Source organism: Myotis myotis, unplaced genomic scaffold (genome assembly GCF_014108235.1).
Source record: "Myotis myotis isolate mMyoMyo1 unplaced genomic scaffold, mMyoMyo1.p scaffold_m19_p_31, whole genome shotgun sequence".
NCBI classification, from domain to species: domain Eukaryota; kingdom Metazoa; phylum Chordata; class Mammalia; order Chiroptera; family Vespertilionidae; genus Myotis; species Myotis myotis.
The window spans coordinates 686,558-709,444 of record NW_023416337.1 but is presented as its reverse complement, the minus strand read 5'-3'; the positions used below and the strand labels follow the sequence as shown (position 1 = coordinate 709,444).

General features: G+C 43.6%; 1 protein-coding gene across 1 annotated transcript; it reads right to left on the bottom strand.

The window, feature by feature from the left end:
* Positions 1-922: 922 nt before the first annotated feature.
* Positions 923-8,164, bottom strand: CKS2 (CDC28 protein kinase regulatory subunit 2). Its single transcript, XM_036302398.1, has 3 exons — positions 7,986-8,164; positions 3,192-3,319; positions 923-1,255 (listed from the first exon to the last, which is right to left on the bottom strand). Exons 1-3 carry the CDS (start codon positions 8,042-8,044, stop codon positions 1,203-1,205), a joined length of 240 nt encoding a protein of 79 aa, XP_036158291.1. The 5' UTR covers positions 8,045-8,164; the 3' UTR covers positions 923-1,202.
* Between the last annotated feature and the right edge of the window lie 14,723 nt (positions 8,165-22,887).

Genomic DNA, 22,887 nt, shown 5'->3' with positions numbered 1-22,887 from the left:
GCTCCTACATTAGACTCACTCTTATACACCCACGACTTCTCATGGCTTCTCCGTCTGAGACCCAGCAGAGGGGCTCGGACCTGACACCTGTAACTAATGAGAAGATAAAGGAGGAACTTGGACTAGAGTTCCTAACAGTTAGTGTAGCAAATAGGGTTCGAGAAGGGACCTACTTGGGCATATTTGGGAAGAATTTTAGAATAAATGGACCCAGAGACCCAGAGCTCTGGATGTATCTGACACTTGCTAACCCTGGACTTCTAGTGGATGGGTCCCTGGGGGCAGGAAGTTCTAGACTGCTCCAGTCTTTACTATGCTCATGTGTAAAGGCACCCCTTTCTAAAGAGACAGAGGACCACCAAACTTTGGTCTTATATTTACCACAGCTTATTTAAAAGGATTCTTCAGCATACCAATGAAGAGAGACTGCATTAACTTTAAATTATTTCCCAAGCAGCTAAAAGGCAATTTACAGTCACAGAATACATATGGAATGGAGGTTGTGGTGTTTTTTTAAGGGTGCTTTTGAACTTTCAAAACCGCTGTGATATTTTATAGGAAACAACCCCACCTGGCAAATGGAAAGGGAGAAACAGGGCTAAGTGGTTTCTCCCAAGGCCACTAGATGTGGCCGTTCTTGGGTAAGTGGAAGCAGCCCAGAGTATTGAGTTGGACTTCTTTTTGTTCAAGTGGAGATTCTAGATAATTCTCTGTGAACTAGACTAATAATAGAGCTATAAAATCTACTTTAGTAAATTTATCCCTAGTTCTTGGTTTCTTCATTAGTAAATTAAATGGTACCCTCATCAGCAAGCTATTTTAAACCCACTTAAATTTATTTGCTCAGGACTAAAATTGTAAAACTGAAACCATCCAACTTCTACTGATGAATTAATCTTAAAGTTCAAATAACTTCACAGTGATAAATGCAACATACAAACTTTATTAAACAAAAGTAACAGGTAAAGTCAAACAGGCACTTAAATTTAAGAGAAAAAGTAACTAGAAGAAATTTTATCTTAAACACCTTACAGTAACCTACTTGTAGTTGCATTAACTGAGCTCTGTTGCTGTGAAGAATACAGCTCATGCACAGGTATGGATGAATGATTTGTACATTTTTCAAGTATTCACTGAATACTACTTATATACACATATACATTAAATTTGAAAAAGATTTAATTGACGATCCCCAGATATCTTCATTTTTGTTGATCTTTTGGAAGAGGTCGTCTAAAGAGAAGAATATGTGGCTCTGTGGAAAGAGAATGTTTTATATCATTTTAATATAACATGGTTAATTTTCACTCAGAATTCAAAGAATTCTCAACTGAACCAAAATAAAGTAAAATAAATCTATGGTCAATTAATGTTACTTATTAAGGTAGCTAAAATGAATTTTGCTTCAAAGTCACTGTCCAACAGTAAACAGAAGAAAACCTGATGAGACTATTTCCCCAGTGTTTACTCACCTTGGAGAAAAGGGATGGTAAATAGAGAAACTACTTTGGAAGAATGGTTTTTACCTTTGGACTCTCAATTACAGTGAAAAATAAAGAGAAAAGTTATCTGTGGGGCAAAGACACCTAACACCTCATTCAAAAACAGCCAGCTTATAAATCTGCATGTCTCGGGGATCCAGTTAAGTTACTCGATTGCTTTTGCATTATCTGGAGAAACACCTCTTGAACTCTAATATGATTACATGCCCTAATCCCAAGAAAGTTGTGTATCTTAAGTTTTTTTCTTAAAGTTTTATGTGGTTGTAAGTTTTTGACGCTGCTGCTTTTCTTTAATAAAAGTGGAAAACAAGATAGCTTTAGCTGCAGTTCTGCAGCATGTCTTCGTATTCTGTTGAAAGCATTATAAATCCTTGAAGTTAGATTTATTGATAACCCATAAATAGAATATAACCCCACAAAGGTTTAGTTTAGTACAGTGGTTCCCAATCTTTTTTTTGCCATGCCCCACCTAAGCATGTCTAAAATCCTGATCTCTCCCCCTCACATGACATATACTTATTATTCAAAAAATGAACTATTCACATTAGGAAGCCTAAAAGGCCATTAACTTGGTCTAAACAAGCTTCCAACCAAAGAACATGGCATCCATGAAAGAGAAAAAAGAACAGTTGAAGTAGAGGAAGAAATCACTAAGAAATTGTTTAAAAAAACAGTAATAATATGAAGTGATATGAAAAAATAGCAAATAAAGTTTCAAAACATATAACAGAGAATTGAAATGCATAAATATGCCACTATATATTTATATACTGTATATGAGGCCCCTAGAACCATAAGGAATGCAAAAAATTCACTGTTAATAACTCATTCTCAAATTGCCTCCCTTAAAAATTCAATTGCCCCCTTGTGGGGCACACGCCCCACATTGGGAACCACTGACTTAGTATGTGGAAAACTCTGGTAAATACCACTTAATTAACAAGCACTCATAAATTTGAGTTCACTGGCTATGTTATCTCATTGAATCTTAAATATGGTTGATACCAATTATCCTTTGATAGAAGGCTAAAGGAAAAGACAAGTCACTTCAAATTGCATAAATTTCTATAATAAAACTTAAGGGACATGCAAGTTATCTTAAAACAAGTTCTTAGTTTTTAAAGATGGGATACCATAATTCTAAAAATATTTATGGCATAATCTTTAAGGTCTTAACAATGACACAAATCTATATATATAAAAAGCCAGGGACTGTAATGACCAGGCAACTGGTTGCTATGCCACCCACTGCAGCCAGTGAACCGCCAGAAGGGGGGGGGGGGGGGGGACGCGGCCAGCCAATCACCAGCAGCCCCTCCCCTCAGCTGGGCCAGACCTAATGGGGCAATTGGGGCCGATTGGGGCAGGCCTGGCCCCGATCCACCCCAATTGGGGCCGGGCCAGCCAGACCCCACCCATGCACAAATTTGTGCACTGGGCCTCTAGTTTAAAAATAAAACAGAACAGCTTATATTTTGACTCAAGTGACGTTTTGCAGGAGAGAAAAATGCATTATTTTAATTTTGGTATTTAATATAAAATTGGAGTAGGGAGGAAAAGAAATCATTCATTCAAAAATAGTTAACTTATCAGTTACTCTAGGATATCAATGAATACCAGTATTACTAAAGAGTCAACAACCACAACTGCTACTATTCAGTTAATGCTTTCCCAAATAACAAAATTTACCTGGCTCATGAATCATGTAATGAACCCAGCCAAGACTCTGTTGGACACCAAGTCTCCTCCACTCCTCTTCTGACATCAGATGGGTTTTGGGTACTTGTTTGGAAAGTTCTCTGGGTAACATGACATGCCTGTTGACAGACAACCAATGTAACCAAGTATTAGTGTTCTGTTTGTAAATATACCTTTTTTACAATTATGATCACTTTACACATGCATCTTTAGAATACTTAAAATTTGAGATTTTTTTTGTCCTCAATGTTCTTGAAAGCATATTATGTGAAATGGTGTCTATTGTGAGGACTATAATCTCCACTACCTTTAATTCTGATGTTAATGTCCTATGTTCAAAGTTAGGAAGGTAAGACTATGCAGTCCAAACCTAGAAGGCATTTTATTTAGGATTTTTTTTTCCCAGCAGAGGTTTGCTAGTTGTCTCAATGTTCTTCAGGAATAGGACCCCTATAACTAAACTGGACATACACTCATGAAAAAAATAAAATAAAAATCGAGATTTCCTTGCAGCTATCTTTGGTCATGTGACTACGTCCTGGGCAATAGGATATAAGCAGAAAATAGACAATTTATGGAAAGTGTCCTCAAAAGCAAAAAACATGCCCAATTCTTTTTCTCTTTCCTGTTGATTGTGAAGCAGACTGACCTGATCAGGGAGGAGCTACAGAAGCCATCTAAGACCACAGAAGCAATTGCAAATTGAAGATGGTCTCTGATTAGAGCTATCACCTGAGCCTCATATAGCCTTTTACATAAGGAGAAAAAAAAGCCTCATTTGTTAACAGTTAATTTGGGTTTCCTATTACTCAACATTGTAGATTTGTAGTAGATACAAATCCTTGTATACTCCAGAAAGTGCTTTATACTTTGCTTAGAATCAAAAGCAAAAAACACTTCAGCTTTCCATTAAGTTACTGACTTACACCCAAAACTTGTGTTTGTTTGTTTGTTTGTTTGTTTATTTATTTATTTATTTGTTTGTTTATTTATTTATTTTACGTGTTAAGAATTTTTATTTCGTGCTTGTCAGGCCGTTTCCTAATAAGAAAATACCTTATAATTTACAAACAGCCATTTAGACTCCCTTACATTTGCCGACCACTAAAGCGGGATAACGTTTCCTTAAGCTCTTCCAGAGTCGGAGGCTTGGGAACAGTAATGTGAGCAGAACCGAGTTCAGATGCAACATCAACGGCGAGCGCGGCCAGCTGGTTTCCATCGAGCGGTCCCCGCGGAGCAAGCCCCTCGGAGGCGGCGGCCGGGACGGCGAGGGAGGGAGACCCACCGGCGCGGCCCGCGGGCGGCGGCAGGGCTGGGCTGGGCCGGGGTCCGGCCGGACCCCGGTTACCTTTGTCTCAGGTGCTCCCGCTCCCACGAGCTGGTGACACATCCTTCTTTGGCCAAGTCGGGCCGAGGCTGGGCAGGGGGCGGGGAAGGAAAAGAAAGCCTCGGCGCCGAACGACATGACTCTCAGTCTTTCCAAAACGTTGGCCTGGGTTTCTCTGCCCAGCTTTCCGGTGAACGAGTTCCCGAGGGCTGCGCGGGCGGACTGGCCTAGGAGCCCGGCAAGTGGGAGGGAACCGGCCGCCCGCCGGCTCCCCTCCTCGGTGGGCGCCCCGGGGGTCAGCGGGTCCCGCGCCTCCCGGGACCGAGCTGGGCGTGCAGAGGCGCCCGCCCCGCCTCGCACCCGACCTCCACAGCTCCGCCCGCCGCGCAGGGCAGCGCGACCGCACCGACCCCTCCGGCCAGGCCGGTCCCCGCCCCTCGGCTCCGGCCCCGCCCGCCCGGCCTCGCCACTACCCTCCGGCAGGGCCGGGGCGCTAGGGCTGCAGGCCGCGCGGCGGGCGTCCCCGCGCCTACCTCAGTGCCCGCGGCTCCCCGGGTGGCTGCTGCCTCCGCTCGCGGACGGCGCGGGAGGTTGTGTGTGTTTTTTTTAGGAAGGCATGCAATATTCTTCTGTGTCAAAACATACCAATACATCTTTGCTAAATTCTTAAACAAACCTTCACTCCTCCTCAATTGTAATAAAATTATCTTTATAGTATTTCTATACCTGTGAATCATTGCCTGGAGGTGAGAAAGGGGCAATCTGATTACTTTCTGGCGCACAGGAAAAGTGAACCCATCCGTTAAGACTAATCTTTCATCAATTCCTAGTCTGTGGGTGGTTTGTTAAGTACCACTTTCATATTATTTAAATAACAAAAGTGAGCCTAATACAGTTGTATTATGTTGTTAGACTGTCATGAGGTCAAGTCAAATTATGCTTACTATCATTGTTGGTTAAAATCTCACCAATTCCTGTGAACTACATGGTGATCAATACCAGCTACCTCCATTCATTCCTAAAATGCTGCTTTAACATCTACTTTTAAGGTTTTGCAAATAACCAGTTATCTTATTTCTATCATATTGTTAGTCTCAAAGAAAATTGTGCACTAACCAGATCTGTACAGTGGGGCCTTGACTTATGAGTGTCCCGACTGAGTTTTTTTGAGATACCAGCTGTCTCTCAGCCGATTTTTGGCATTGAGTTGATAGAGTAATTTGAGTTAACGAGCTCCTTAACGAGCTCGGTCTCAGAACGAATTAAACTCGGCCCCACTGTACTCTTATTAAGTATACCTACATAAATGTATCAACATGTTATTTAGAAAAAAGTGACAACCCCTACCTTCTCCAGAAACCATAGAAGCAGGCTCACCATCAAGATGTTTGATTATAAAGGAACAATTTATAATAAGTAGCTTCAAACTTATAAGAAAATTCTACCTGTAGTTCACTTCATGGAGATGTTTTCTAACTATGTGTAAGAAAAATTACTTCCAAAACTCAATGTTTACTTCAGTATTATGGGCTTTTCATGGAGGAAAGTAAAGACAAATATAAACAACAAAGGTGCTACAAAATGCAATTCGAAAGTAGTTGTGGATGGGATTTTTAAAATACTAATATACAGCGTTTATAAATTTAAATCCATACAATCTTATAATACTTGTTCCAAGTGTTACTTAACAGAACTAAGCCTTGAAGTTCATTTACAAAGTTAAGTAAAAGAGATAGGAAATTGCCTTAGCCGGTTTGGCTCAGTCAACAGAATGTTGGCCTACAAACCAAAGGGTCCGGGGTTCAATTCCGGTCAAGGGAACATCCCTGGGCTGCAGGCTCTATCCCCCGCCCTGGTTGGGGCATGTGCAGGAGGCAACCAGTTGATCTCTCACATCGATCTTTCTGTCTCTACCCCTACCTTCCACTCTCTCCAAAAATCAAGGGAAAAATATCCTTGGGTGAGGATTAACAAAATTATTTAAAATTTAAATTAACTTTTTTTAAAAAAGGAAATTAAGTTTTCATTCACAAAAGAAAAAAATCAAAGATGTAAATAATTGCATACTGGCAAAAATAAACACTTGAAATCCACATTGCATGCTGCACCACCATATACAAACTTCCCTAGATTCACACCTCTGATTGTATTACTAATTATCGATGTGCCTTTAGAAGTATCTCTGAAGATTAATCACGGTTCTGCTCCTATAAAGGCAAGTGGCTTGGTCAAGAAAGATCGTCATCTTTAATTAATAACGGTTTAGAATAGATCACTTCAATTATGACAGGATTTTCTTCTACACATTAATACACACAAACCACCAAGTAAATTCGGCTTATTTAGTGCTCAATGATTGTTGGTTTATTGAAACTAAAAAGTAAACTACTGCCAGAAGACCCAAAAAATGTCAATTTACTTGGAGCCCTGCTTCAGAATTAATTTTCCAGGTTTAGATGGGTAATACGGTTTACATTCTGCCCATTATTGTCTATGGCCGCTGGGCTTTGTGCCACCATATTACAGGAAACTGTAGTATGTAGTTACTATGTAAAAATAAGATAATCAACTTCCTATTTACATCCAGAACGGCAGCGTTTTCGGGTTGGAGAATATGAAACAATGCAGGATTACTAATCTCTAAAACTCTCCGCTTTTCTTCTAAGAATATAGCTTTCCCAGGAGAGAGCGACGCGCCGAACACAATGTCCTTTCTTCCGGAACAGCCTTCTGAGCGATCTAACTGGAGGGCCGCGGGCGAGGCTCCCGGGCGCTCCCGAGGGCGGGTGGCCGAGGTCTCGGAAGCCACGCCCCAGGGAGCGGACCAGCCAATAGAGGCCGCGTTCCGCCCTCCGCAAGGCCAGGTGCTAATTTCACAGATTAATTTAGCAACCAAGACTCTGCACCCCAGCTTCCCCACAGCGAAGTGCGGCCGGAGCACCGGCTGGAAAAGGCGCCCAACGTCCACCCGAGCTCTCAGTTTAGTCAGAAAAGAAAGCCCCTTGAATAATTCCCTCGGCCACCATGGCTAACGCTCTAAACGCTACGTAGGTCACCCAATAAACACTTTCAAACCCCAATCAATATGCCAAGTTTTCGGGGGTTCCCCCTCAAGGTCACTTTTAGTATCATTAACAGCAAAAGCAAAAAAACACACAAAAAACCCCCACGTATTTCCTCTATGTAAACAGAGCCCAGAGGGCCGAGGCGCCTGAGGCCGAGGACGGGTCTGGCTTTAAGGCGCGGCTTCGCACCAGAAGCCGCCCCGTCCGCGCCCCTGCCTCAGCCGTTTCACCCGCCGAACAAAGAGCGGCGGCCGGTGCGGCCTGCGCAAGAGAGAGGGGCGCTCGGCCCGACCAGCCCCCACTCAGCTCCCGGCGGACCGCAGCCCCGACTTCCGGCCTCACCCGAGCCGGCGGCCGCCCTAGCTGAGGAGCCCGCGGGCCGGCGCTCACCGGTACTCGTAGTGCTCGTCGAAGTACTTGTCTGAGTAGTAGATCTGCTTGTGGGCCATCCTGCCAGCAGAGGAGCGCCGCGGAGGGCAGCCACGGGGCGGGAGCAGCGGGCGCAGCGAACCAACCGTCCGTGTCCGGCCGAGGAAACGACTCGACTGCTACCAACCGACCACAAGCGGAACGATCCCGGTTTGAATCCGACAGCCCGCCGCTGATTGGAAGGCGACGTCGACCAATCACCTTTTGTGCAAAATGCGGTAAGGCGGAGCCGGCTGCCAACCTATCGGCACCGCGACTCCGCGACGTAGACTCCCAGGATCAGCCACTCAGAAGCCTGTTGCGAGGTTACCCCAGGGTAGAAGTAGATGATTGGCATGGCCTGGAGGCGGGGCGCTCCCTTACGTAAGGTGCGTGTATGGAAGGGCGGAGACGGAGACGTTGAGGGCCCCAGGGCGCGTGCGTAGGGGTTTAGAACGTTCCTGGTCCGCAGTGCCGTTAGGCCGGCGAACCTGCGGAACTGGTGAGATGTCGCGAGGTTTGGCGAGACCGGGGCGGGGCGGGGCTGCCCGCCGGGCGGTCGCTGGTGGGCTGGCGCAATACCCGGATGCCTGGCCGGGGTGGCGTGCCCCAGGTCTGTGGGAGGTGGGCGAGCAGAATGGCCACGCTAGACCGAGGGAAGCCCGGGTTGGGGGGGAGAGGGGACCAAGTGGGTTTGGTGGTAGGGGCGCGGGGAAGCCCAGGTTGTGCCGCGGGGAACGTTCCCGCAGGCGGCCCGGGGGTGCGCTGACGCGGAGGCGGGCCCAGCCCAGAGGCCGGGCGTTGGGAAAAGGTGTTCCCGTGCCGTGCGCACCTCGGATAGCAGCCCCGAGGGCAGGCGTGTATGTGCTTTTCTAGTGTCGGTGCCTAAAATAATGCTTACTGTGGGCGGAAAGGGTCAGGCTCAGGAAGGCCTGCATGGCCGTCTTGCAAACGCAAAGACCAAATTAACCAGGAAGGATGGTCTGAAATTAACACTTCAACGAAAAGCAGTTTATAGGGGCAGTCACGTCCTAGGCCGGTACCTGCCCCGAAAAGGCCAGTATCTTTAACCGAGGGGATTGTCTGCGTCTAAGCGAACGTACCTGTGGGAGGTCAGGGTAACTTGTCAATCCCCTTTTCCGGACCCCTCAGGGCAAAACCAAGTGTGCCTGGGGGCCTGGGACCGAGACCTAAACCCCGTCATTGCTGTTGTTTCAAGTTAAATGTCGACTGTTAGCCGTCCTGCGCCCACCCAATGCCAGAGGGGCCCCCTTGCTTCCGCCCCTAATCCCTCACCCCCGGACTGCATGGAACCCACCCACCTCCCCCTCTGCCTGTAAATGTACACAACAAGGCGAAACACTGCCAATCCTCGAGACTGCTTCCTGGCAGTTGTCGACAGTTTGGCTCAAATAAACGCACAAAAAGTCTTTACAGGTTTGAATTGTGTGGTTTTTTTAAGTTAACACTTATGTACATTGGGATTGAAAGTGTTGTGTTTTTGTGTGTGTGTTTTTTAACTTCTTAGCTCTTAGTATTGAAACCTAAATAAAGTTGCTGGAAGAAAAAAAAAGCCAAGATGTATAGTGGATCTTTTTAGGTAATGGAAGTGAACATTTTAGTATTTTTCACGTTTCCCAAAATGAGCATGTGTTACTTTTGTAGTAACTGGAGCTTGATTCAGCTTCAGTTGCACAGGTGAGAGCACAGATGGGCCCGCAGCCCCCCAACCCCAGAGGGGCCTTCCCCCCAGCCTTCCAGCGGGCTTCCTCCCGTCCTGTGCTCTGGGGCCCTGCTCCCCCGTCCCTCCCCTCCTCGGCGGCCTCCCGGTGTGCAGCCCCCTCCTGGCTCCCTGGCAGGCTCGCTGGGCTGTGGCCGGCCCCCAGTGTGGGCTGTGGCCGACTTGCCATAGCTGGTGAAGAGGCCTGCCTCTTGCTCGCCACCCTGTATCCAGAGCAGCAGGCCCTGGCACGTGATGAGCACTGAATTTTAAGGAACAGTGATGGATGCCTAAATAACGGCGTCATTATGTGCTGGAATGGTAAAGATGTGAATAAACTGCTAAGGGAGGTGATTAAGGAAATCACTAACTTTCTGGCAGAAGCTGGGAAAGAAAAGCTTCCTTGGAGATGTATTTTTGGAGAGATGTATTGGGGAACATTTCAAACAGAAAAGTGAAATAGTATAATCAGATCCTGTGTACCAATTACTCAGGTCAGCAATAAACGTTTTGCCCTTCTTGTTTCATCTATTTCCCTCTTTTTTGATAGAATATCTTTAAAAAGATCCCAAATATAATGCCCATTTACTCTGAGATGGTACTTTTGTGTCTGTCTCTGTCCTTAGAGTGTACATCCCAAGTTTTTAAAAATGTTTAGCACCATGTCATTACACTTATACTTTCTCATTGTTCTCTGACACCTCTTTTAGATTGATTCCCTGATCGCATGCCTTTTTATGGAGGATTGGTTTAGATCTACATCTAAACTTGGGCCAATATATTGAATTTGTTCTTTGTCTCTTTTAATCTAAACAATCCCCCCTGATACCACCTTTTCAAATATGGATTTATCAGAGAAACCAAGTCATTTTTGCCTGTGGGACATTCCACAAGCTGTATTTGAGTAATTGCTTTCTTGAGAAGTAATTTACTTTGTTTTACCTATAATCTGCTATTTAGATCTAGGTTAATACAACAAGAATTTGTCCAAATCCATTTAGCAAGTAAGTGACAGACTCAGATTTGAGCCCAAACGGTCCCTACTCCAGCGTTAGGCCTCTTAACCTATTGTATACTGTCTCTTGTCTTCAATAGAGAGATTGGCACTGTGCAGGCATGAGGAAACATGCTATATGCAGAGAATGCTGAATGGATTTGGTGTAGTCATGGAAAGAAAAGGGGGAAGCGAATCTGGGAGGATACATGTGGTAAACAGACGAATGGCCCCCTAAAATGTCCATGTCCTAATCCCTGGAACCTACAAATATGCATGTATTACCTTACATGGCCAGAGGGATTTTGCAGATGTTAAATTAAGGATCTTGAGACAGGGAGATTATCCTGGATTATAGGAATGGACCCAGTTGGTATCACAGGCTCACAGAGTGACGTGACCAGTGACCAAGGAATATAGGCAGCCTCTCTAGAAGCTGGATAAGGCAGGGAATGGATTATCCTCTAGAGTTTACCACTGCTGACACCTTGATTTTAGCCGAGTAAAACCTATTTTGGACTTCTGATGTCTGGAACTGTTGAATGATTTGTGCTGCTTTAAGCCACTAAATTTGTGGTAATTTGTTAAAACAGCCGTAGGAAACTAATATAGTGGGTTGGACTAGACTGGGAAAGGATCGTTGGACTCCTTGCTGAGGCAGTTGGTCATTCTGATTACTGTAGGGCTAGCTACAGTAATGAGAGGAATGTGGAGGATGGGAGTGGAAGGAATTGCCTTAACAGGGAGCCCCTATTAGAGAGTTATTGCAAAAAAACAAACAAAACTATTACAGGTCCTGCCAGTGTAGCTCAGTTGAGTGTCATCTTGTGCACCCAAAGGTCAAAGGTTGTGGGTTCGATTCCTGGTAGGGGTGGGTACAGGAGGCAACCAGTGGATGTTTCTTTCCTTTCTTTTCCTCTCCCACACCCCGTCCCTCCTAAAATCAATAACATTTTTTTTAAGAAAGTTATTTCAGATGATAGGATGAGTATGATTAGGAAGGGACAGATCTGAAATTTCGAAGCTAGAACCAAGAGAAATGGGATTTCTGCTGCCTTTTTTTTTTTTTTTTTTTGATGTGGGCTTTTCAAATGGGCCTTGTTTTTACTTTGAAATGGGAGGTTTTTTTGGTTGGTGTTTACATGATAATAAGGCAATTGGAAGGCTAGAACATGCTCCAGTTATTATAAATCTGCAACATACACCTGGAACTTCTCTACCCCACTAACACTGTTTGTGCAGTGACAAAGGTCAGTGGTGCCAGGGCAGAGCGTCTTTAGTCAATACCAGTGGTCAGCAAACCGAGGCTCACGAGCCACATGCGGCTCTTTGGCCCCTTGAGTGTGGCTCTTCCACAAAATACCACGTGCGGGCGCACACGTACAGTGCGATTGAAACTTCGTGGCCCATGCGCAGAAGTCAGTTATCGGAAAGGAGATAGACGAAACAAGTATACAAGACGAGTGTGGATGGGAGAGTTGGAAGGGGTCGACCTCAGCGAACGTACCTCAATCAGATTGAGGACGTTTTTAGCAAAGGCCAGCTTAGGAGGACCCTAATTAATAACAATGTACCTACCTATGTAGTTTAAGTTTAAAAAATGTGGCTCTCAAAAGAAATTTCAATCATCGTACTGTTGATATTTGGCTCTGTTGACTAATGAGTTTGCCGACCACTGGTCAATACCACTGGTTCTGATGTCAGCCATGACATCGTTCGTCTGGTTTTACTGCTTCTCTGGGCCTGAAGTTGAAACCAACTGAGGCCTCGGTATTATCCATAAGGGCTAATGCGTAAGGGAGTGGTCCTGCAGGGCCTGTAGGGGAGTCCCATGAGGCCACTATTGGGGCCCCTTGTTCGTCCTGTAAGTTGGTCTACCACATGACTAGGACATGGGAGGGAGGGAAAGGTCCGGGGAGGGAGGGAAAGGTCAGGGGACGGTGGAACCCAATGACTAGCTAGGGGAGGAGAGGTTACCCTCGGGGCAGGTCCTTGTTTTCCCAGGTTTGCCCGTTGCTAGGCACCCATGGGCTTTATGCCCTGGTGATCTTCTGTACCTGGCCCATCCTCCTTGCTCTGCTCATGTCTGCCTAACTGCCTACCACAAACTTACTTGATTAAATTTTAACTCTTCTTATTGAAATGTCTTGTGTTACTTTTTTCATAAGTGAAAAATTGAGTTCGACTAACAATTTTAATTATTTATATGACTGTGGAATGGTTCTTATAAAATTACTGAGAGATGGGAATGGAAGAAGAGAAGCTGTGAAAGAAAATCACTTGTAAGAGCACTGTTTCTCAAGTTAGGTTCCATAGACCCGAAGGGCCCTCAAATTCTCTGCCAGACTTTAAGATTTTGCATTTTAACTCATTCTGCATCATTTGTATGACTGCTTTTTCTTTTCTTTCAATCCTCACCCAAGGGCATACTTATTGATTTTAGAGAGAGATGAAGGGAGATAGAAACATTCACGTGAGAGAAATATTAATTGGTTGCCTTCTGCACTTGTCCCAACTAAGGATCAAACCTGCAACCCAGGTATGTGCCCTTGTGCCCTGACCAGGGATGGAACCTGCCAACTTTTGTTATATGGACAATGTGCCAACCAACTGAACCACACTGGCCAGGGCCATCTGTATGACTTTTAAAAAATTGACTGATTTCATAGAGAGGAAGAAAGAGAAACATCTATGTGACATCAATCAGTTGCCTCCCTGCTGGGCATCGAACCCAAAACCTGGGTATGTTCCCTCACTGGGAATAGAACCCGTCACCTTTTGGTATATAGGACGATGCTCCAACGAACTGAAGTATAACAGCTAAGGCTATGTGACTTCTTAATTGCAGAGCCCAAACTTGTTTTTTCTTCCTATTAGTCCTCATTTAATTGTTATGGGTCCATGAAAATGAACAAAGACTTGTGAACAAAAAGGGGGCCACATACTAAACCTGATAAGCTCAGGGGAGGCCTGCATGGTGGCCTTACAAACTCAGAGACCTAAAGTAACCCCATAGGATGGTCTGAAATTAAAATTTCCTGACTAAAAGCAAGTCATAGCAGTAGTCTTGTCCTAGGATTTTATCTTCCCTGACAGGTCAGTCTTTATCTTAACTGAGCCTGTCTATTGTCTTTTTAAAAATGATTTTTTAATTAAATCTTTATTGTTGAATGTATATATGTCCCCTTTTTTCCCTCATTGACACTTCCAGCCTGCTCCCCTCCCTTGCCCCAGACCTACACCACCCTATTGCCTGTGTCCATGGGTTATGCATATATGCTGCATACAAGTTCTTTGGTTGGTCTCTTCCCACCTTCCCTCGTGTTCCCTCTGAGATTCTTGATTCTGTTCTATGCTTCTGTTTCATTGTTTTAATTTGCATCTCTCCGATGATCAGTGACTAAAGATTTTTTTCATGTCTCTTGGCCATCTGGATGTCCACTTTGTAGAAGTGTCTATTTAGGTCCTTTGCCCATTCTTAAATTGGATTCTTTGTTTCCTTTTGTAAAGTTGTATGAGTTCCTTATATATTTTGGATATTAACCCTTTATCAGATGTATCATTGCCAAATATGTTCTCCCATACAGTGGGCTCCCTTTTCATTTTGTCGATAGTTGCTTTTGCTGTGCAGAAGCTTTTTATTTTGATATAGTCCCATTTGTGTATTTTCTCCTTAATTTCCTTTGCCCTGGGAGACATATCTGTAAACATATTGCTACGAGAGATGCCTGAGATTTTGCTATCTATGGTTTCTTCTAGGATTTTTATTGTTTCACAATTTACATTTAAGTTTTTTATCCATTTTAAGTTTATTCTTTTTTTTTTCCTTCTGAATTCCCAAACATTTTATTTTATTTTTTTTTAATTTATTGCTTAAAGTATTACAAAGGGTATTACATATGTGTCCATTTTATCCCCCCGCCCTAGACAGTCCCCTAGCCTCCCCTATCCCCCAATGTCTTATGTCCACTGGTTATGTTTATATGCATGCATACAAGTCCTTTAGTTGATCTCTTACCCCCCTACCTCCTGCCCCCCAACCCTCCCCGGCCTTCCTGCTGCAGTTTGACAATCTGTTTGAGGCAGCTCTGCCTCTGTATCTATTATTGTTCAAAAGTTTATAATGGTAAGTTTATTCTTGTGTATGATGTAAGTTGGTGGTCTTATTTAATTTTTTTTGCATGTATCTGTCCAATTTTCCCAACACCATTTAGTGAAGAGACTGTCTTGACTCCATCATATGCTCTTGCCTCCTTTGTCAAATATTAATTGAGTGTAATGCCTTAAGTCAATTTCTGGAGTCTCTGTTTTGCTCCATTGATCTATATGCCTATTCTTGTGCCACCCAGGCTATTTTGAGTACAGTGGCTTTGTAGTATAACTTGATATCTGGTATTGTGATTCCTCCAACTTTGTTCTTTCTCAAGATTCTTGCGGCTATTCGGGGTCTTTTGTGGTTCCATATAAATTTTTGGAGTATTTGTTCTAGATCTGTGAAATATGCTGTTGGTATTTTAATAGGGATTGCATTGAATCTGTAGGTTGCTTTGGTTAGTAAGGACATTTTAATGATGTTAAGTCTACCAATCCATGAACACAGTATATTCTTCTACTAGTTTATATATTCCTCTCTGTCTTTGTTCAACATCCTATAATTTTCCGAGTACAAGTCTTTTACCTTCTTGGTTAAGTTTATTCCTAGGTATCTTAATTTTTTGTTGTTGCAGTGGTAAATGTTGCAGTGGTTTAGTTTTCCTTTCTGAGAATTCATTATTAGTGTATAAAAAAGCCATCAATTTCTGTGTGTTAATTTTGTATCCTGCTACTTTGCCGAATTCATTTATTAAATCTAGTAGTTTTTTTGTGGAATTCTTAAGTTTTTTCTATGTACAATATTATGTCATCTGAGAATAATGGAAGTTTTATTTTCTCCTTTCCAATTTGGATGCCTTTTATGTTTTCTTGTCTGATCGCTGTGACTAGGACTTCCAGTGCTATGTTGAATAAGAGTGGTGAATGCCTGTCTTGTTCCTGTTCTTAGGGGAAATGATTTTAGTTTTTTTCCTATTGAGTATGATGTTAGCTGTAGGTTTGTCATATATGCCCATTATTATGTTGAGATATGATCCCTCTATTCCCACTTTGGTGAGAGTTTTTATCAAAAATGGATCTTGGATTTTGTTGAATGCTTTTTCTGTGCCTATTTAATATGATCATGTGATTTTTGCCTTTCAATTTGTTTGTGATGTATCACGTTTATTGATTTATGAATATTGTGCTAGCCTTGCATCCTCAAAATAAATCCCACTTGGTCATGGTGTATAATCTTTTAAATATATTGCTGGATCCGATTTGCTAATATTTTGTTGAGGATTTTAACATCCATGTTCATCAGGGATATTGGCCTGTAATTCTCTTTCTTTGTAGTGTCTTCATCTGGTTTTTGAATTAGGATAATGTTGGCCTCATAAAAAGAGCTTGGAAGTAATCCTTCCTCTTGACTTTTTTTTTTTTTAAATAATTTGAGGGGTATAAGTGTTACTTCTTCCTTGAATGTTTGGTAAAACTCACCTGTGAAGCCTTCTGAACCAGAGCTTTTGTTTGCTGGCAGTTTTTTTGATTACTGCTTCTATTTCATCAGTTGTTATTGGCATATTCAGGTTTTCTAATTCTTCCTGATTCAGTTTTGGCAGATTGTATTTTTCTAGGAATTTGCCCATTTCATCCACATTGTCCAGCTTGTTGGCATATAGTTGTTCATAGTATGTTTTTACAATCCTTTGTATTTCTGTGGTGTCAGTTGTTACTTCTCCACTTTCGTTTCTGATTTTATTTATTTGGGTCCTCTCTCTGTTTCTTGATGAGTCTGGCTAGTGGTTCATCAATCTTGTTTATCTTTTCAAAGAACCAGCTCTTGGTTTCATTGCTTTTTTTGTTTGTTTGTTTGAGTCTCTATGTCATTTATTTCTGCTCTAATCTTTATTATTTCCTTATTTCCACTTACTCTGGGCTTTTTTTGTTCTCTTTCTTATTCTTTAAGTTGTAGGGTTGAATAGTTTATTATTAATTTTTCTTGTTTTTTTGAGGTAGGCCTATAGTGCAATGAATTTCCCTTTCAAGACTGCTTTTGCTGTGTCCCAGAGATTTGGCTTTGTTGTGGGTTCATTTTCACTTGTTTCCAAGAAGTTTTTATTTCTTCCTTGATCTCTGTGGGAACCCATTCATTGTTTGATAACATGCTATTTAGCCTCCATGTGTTTGAATGTTTTTGAGTTTTTTTACTGTAGCTGATTTCTAATTTCATTCCATTGTGATCTGAGAAGTTGCTTGTTATAATTTTAATCTTCAACTTTGAGAGACTTGTTTTGTGTCCTAACATGTGGTCTATCTTTGAGAATGACCCATGTGCACTTGAAAAGAATATATATTCTGAAGCTTTAGGGTGACATGTTCTACAAATGTCAAATCCATCTGATCCATTGTGTCATTTAGAGTCACTGTTTCCTGTTAACAGTGAAGTCAGTGGTGTGTTAAAGTCCCCTGCTATGACTGTATTGATGTTAATCTCTGAAAGTCCTCCAGAAGTTTTTTTTTTATATGTTGAGGTGCTTTTATATTAGGGGCATATATGTTTACCAGGGTTATATCCTCTTTAGTATTATGTAGTGACCTTTGTTGTTTCCTGGGATGGCCTTCATTTTGAAGTCTATTTTGTCAGATATGAATATTGCTACCCCAGCTTTATTTTTCATTTCCATTTGCATGGAATTTTTTCTCATCCCTTCACTCTCATTCTGTGTGAGTCTTTTCTTGTTTTTCTTTTCATGAAAAGTATTTGACTTTATTAATACTCAAATAAGTATAAATTGGAAAAGTGTAATTTCAAATTAAACTTTAAAGTTAATGTATACTGACTACAAAGTTTGTGAGGAGATAGGCACTTACATTTACTGGGAATATAAGAATTTATGCAGTAGAGGTTGATAAACTGTGGCCTATGGGCTAAATATAACTTGCGTATATACAGTCCTTAAGTTAAGAATGGTGTTTGCATTTTTAAGTGGTTGAAGAACTGTGGTCTTATTTAACTCTGAATGGCCTTTAATTAGCTTATGCTGCAGACTTGAAAATGTTTCAGCCTAAAACTGTAAGGCAAAACTACTTACATGTGAAACTTAAGCTCTGACAGTTATTTCTTTTTAAAAAATAATTCTTTATTGCTGAAAGTATTGCACATGTCCCTCTTCTCCCCCCATTGACTTTTTGCAGCTGAGTCTTTTGTCCTGAGGTGGATCTCTTATAGATTGCATATAATTGGATCATGTTTTTGTATCCGTTCAGCTACCCTGTGTCTTTTGATTGAAGCCTTTAATCCATTTACATTTAAGGTTGTTATTGATAGGTACTTACTTATTGCTGTTTTAATTCTCTATGCCTAGGTTTCTCTCTATATATTTATTCTCGTTACAGCAGCTCCTTTAGCATTTCTTGCAGTACTAGTTTGGTGGTGATAAACTCCTTTAGCCTTTTTGTCTGGGAAGCGCTTTATTTCACCATCTATTTTAAATGATAACCTTGTTGGATATAGTACTCTTGGTTTTAGATCCTTGCTTTTGATTATCTTGAATACTTTATGCCATTCCCATCTGGCCTGTAGAGTTTCTGATGAGAAATCAGCTGACAGCCTTATGGGAGCTCCTTTATAGGTAACAAATTGCTTTTCTCTTGCTTCCTTTAAGATTCCCGCTTTGTCTTTAATCTTTGGCATTTTATGATGTGTCTAGGCATGGGCCTATTTGGGTTCTGCTTGCTTGGGACTCTCTGTGCCTCCTGGACTTATGTGACTTTCTCCTTTACTGTGTTAGGGAAGTTTTCTGCCATTATTTCTTCAAACACATTCTCTATGCCCTGATCATTTTATTCTCCTTCTGGTACACCTATCCTATATAATAAAAGAGTAATGTGCAAATTGACCCTAATGGCGGAACGACCGAGTATAACTGGTCACTATGACACGCACTGATCACCAGGGGGAAGACGCTCAATGCAGGAGCTGCCCCCTGGTGGTCAGTGTGCTCCCACAGTGGGAGCTCCACTTAGCCACAAGCTGGGCTGACTGCTGCGAGTGCAGTGGCAGTGGCGGGAGCCTCTCCCGCCTCCTTTGCAGAGCTAAGGATGTCCGACTGTGGCTTACCTGGGGAGTGGGCTGAAACTGGCAGGTGGACATTCCCTGAGGGCTCCCAGGCTACCAGAGGGATGTCTGATGGCCAGCGTAGGCCCGATCCCCCGGGTAGCAGGCCTAAGCCGGCAGGTGGACATCCCCCAAGGGGGTCCCGGACTGCAAGAGGGCGCAGGCTGGGCTGAGGGACTCCTCCCGAGTGCACAAATTTTCATGCACTGGGCCTCTAGTTATGTGAATATTGTTACATTTCATGTTGTTCTATAGCTCCCTTAAGCTGTCCTGTTTTTTACTTGTTTTTTGTTGTTGTTGTTTTGGTTCTCTGGTTGCTTTTTTTCCTAACCTGTCTTCAAATTCACTGATCCAATCCTTGGCTTTCCCTAAACTTCCGTGTATTCCTTCCAATGTGTTCTTTATTAGTTCCATGTCATTCTTTATTTCTTACTGGTCTTTTTTCATAGTTACTGTATCTTTTCTCATGCTGTTGAGCATCTTTGCCATCATTATTCTGAACTCTATATCTGATAAATGTCTTATCTCTTCTTATGTTTAGCTCTTCTTCTGAAGAATACTCTTGTTCTTTCATTTGGGTGTTGTTGTCTCCCATTTTGCCTGCCTGTTTGGGTTTGTGTCTATGTATTAGGTAAACCTGCTATTACTCCCAGCCTCTAGTGCAGAACACTGTTTCGGACTGGACCTGAATACCCTGTTTGGAGATAGCAATCCACAGCTTGTGGCTCCCTTTGCTGGGGCTTGGTGTCTTTGGAAAAGACCAAGATGTGCACCATGGTTTGCTTTTCCTAGCCCTGGGCCCAGAGGAGATCTGGCAAAGAGTCAAAGCCTCTGCCTGTAGTCTGATTGTATTCAGGCTTGATTAGCCTCAGTCTGCTAACCACAGGGTAGGGCAAGAGGTCTCCTAACAGGGTGGGGTAACTGCCTCCCCTCTCCCGCCTCCTCGCCCCCCAAAACCACCTAGTTATCAAAGGTCTGTCTGAGAAACATGTCCTCTGCTGTGTGAGAGAATGACTCAGTCTGGGTTAACTTCATCAGCTTGTTAAGGCCTGAATGTGGTCAAACTGTGCGTCTTATCAATGTTCCTGTCCCCCTGAAGATCATCTCCTTATTCTATTTTTATATATAAGTAAAATTATAACAAAAATGTGGGGTTTCCTTCCAGGGTCATGGATGTAAAGTTAACGCCAGGGATCGAAGCGATTCATTTCCCTTGAAAAGTGCTCTGTGCCCTTGTGGCGTTGAAACTATCCCCGGAGTGTGAGGTGCTCTGGGTGCTGGTGCTGTTGGCTCCCCTGGGTGTCTTGGCCAGGGACCCCTGCAAGGCCGTGTGCCCAGGCACTGGCTGCCTCCTGTGTTGTCTCACACATCTTTTCCCAAGAGGGAAAAATTTCACCTGAGGTTCTAGCAATCAGAGACTTATTTGGTGAAAAAGTAACGTTTAGAAGAATGCAAGCTCTCTAGGGTTGAGCAGCTGACTCCATTTAATTAGACAATTTTTCTAGGAGGCCTCCCATGAAACACTGTGCTGGGGAAGAGGTTTTGATTTGCAGGTGGAGAGCAGGAGGAGGGCATGAATTACTGTCACCTGGGGTGGAGGGAGGACTCCCCAAATAAACTTTATGCAGAAAGTGAGCATATTCAGAGTTTCCAGAGGGGAAAGAGGGAATTTGCATCGGGATGGGAATTCCAGACCAACATTCTCTTCAAGAAACTCAAAAAGATGTAGTGACCCTGGCCCTGAGCAGCAGGCCGGTGGTGGTCCTGGGAAGTTCTTTAAGGAGGGGCAAGGTGGCTGTCGGTCTATGGAGCTTTGCAAGGTGCTGCTGTTGGGCCTCGGGGAATCCATGGCTTGGACACAGGGACTCTCCCTTTCAGATCCTGTTAAATACTTACTTAGGGAGATAATTTTTCTATGCCAAGTCATATGCAGACAGTTTTTCTTTATTTTGTTCTGACAGCTTGGTGAAATGTGTAATAATTTCCCACACAAATGACTTATTCATCACAAAGTGGGAAAATCATAATTATAAAGAAGAGAAACTGGACAGTGCTTAACCAAGTGATCAAATGCATAGAGCCCATGTAGAGCAGATGAAAATCTGTGCCTTTGACCTGTGACCCCTGGGTCACCCCACCACTGGAGCCAAAATGGCCTGCCATAAATCCAACAGTGAGAGAGCCAGAGGCAGAAACAGAGGGTAGTCTATAAAATAAACAGACGATGGTGGTACTAAGAAATGTCCACAGTACGAAAGACAAAGGTGGAAAGAGAGTTCCAGGTTAAAGGAGGCCAGAGGGACACAGCAGTGCAATGCAGCAATCAATCCCAAACCAGGAAAAGGAGTTGCTGTAAAGAAGGCTTTTGAGATGTTTAAGCCTGGTAGATTACATAAAGTGTCAATGGTAAATCATCTGAATTCAATAGGTGTGCTGTGTGGTGAGGGAAAAGAATGTCCTTATTAAGAAACTAGAGGCCCAGTACACAAAAATTTGTGCACTCGGGAGGGGGGCCCTCAGCCTGGCCTGTGCCCTCTCACAGGATGGGACCCCTTGGGGGATGACCACCTGCTGGTTTAGGCCCGCTCCCTGGGGAATTGGGCCTAAGCTGGCAGTCAGACATCACTCTGGCAGCCCGGGAGCCCTCGAGGGATGTCCACTTGCCAGTGGGAGCAGGCCTAAGCTGCAGTCAGACATCCTTAGCGCTGCTGAGGAGGCGGGAGAGGCTCCTACCACCACTGCTGTACTGGAAGCCGTCAGACTGGCTTGTGGCTGAGCAGAGCTCCCCCTGTGGGAGCTCACTGACCACCAGGAGGCAGCTCCTGCATTGAGCATCTGCCCCCTGGTGGTCAGTGTGTGTCATAGTGACCAGTCATTCCCAGTCTTTATGCTGTTTGCGTCAGTTTGCATATTACCCTTTTATTATATAGGATAGAGGCCTGGTGCACGGGTGGGGGCCAGCTGGTTTGCCCTGAAGGGTGTCCCGGATCAGGGTGGGGGTCCCGCTGGGGTGCCTGGCCAGCCTGGGTGAGGGGCTGATGGCTGTTTTCAGGCTGGCCACAGCCCCTTTAGGGTGGGGGGGCCCCACTGGGGTTCCTGGTCAGTCTGGGTGAGGGGCTGAGGGCTGTTTTCAGGCTGGCCAAGCTCCCCCGGCAACAGAAGCTTCCAGCCTCTCCTTTTTTTCTTTTTTATTCTGAGGTTTATTGACCTTCTATAATTGAAACTTTGTTACCTTCCGTGGAGCTCAGAGCTGGCTCCTGCTCACTCCAGCTCTGTGGCCATGGCTGGCTGAAAGCAGGTATCTGGGGTTTATTTATCTTCTATAATTGAAACTTTGTTGCTTTGAGTGGAGCTCAGAGCCGGCCGGGAAGCTTGGCTTCCTCCATCACTGGAGCAACCAAGCCTCCTGCTCACTTCAGCTCCGTGGCTGCCGGCCACAATCTTGGTTGAGTTAATTTGCATATAGTTGCTCTGATTGGCTGGTGGGCGTGGCTTAAGGCATAGAGAAGGTATGGTCAATTTGCATGTTTGTCTTTTATTAGTGTAGATACACACTTCAGTATTAAGGGTAAAGGAGCATGATGTCTGCAACCTCCTCTCAAATGGCTAAAAAATGTGCACATATCCTATATAATAAAAGCCTAATATGCAAATTGTCCCCTCCACTGGGAGTTTGACTAGGAGGCGGGGCCGTCTGGCCAACCGCCCACGACCCCTCCCCCTGGCTGGCCCCACACCAGTCGGCGGTGGTGGCAGGCAGCTGGGGGAAGGGAGGTCCCAGCCAGCAGCCACTAGGGACCCTACCCATACACAAATTTCATGCACTGGGCCTCTAGTTACACTATAAATCTGTAAATCTTACATACTATGTATATACTTTCTCTATAAAACACTATATGTGTATGTACACAAACAGTGTATTTCCTCAGAATGAGGACATTCTCTTACATGTGTCTGTAAGTATAGAGAAAGAGAAAAA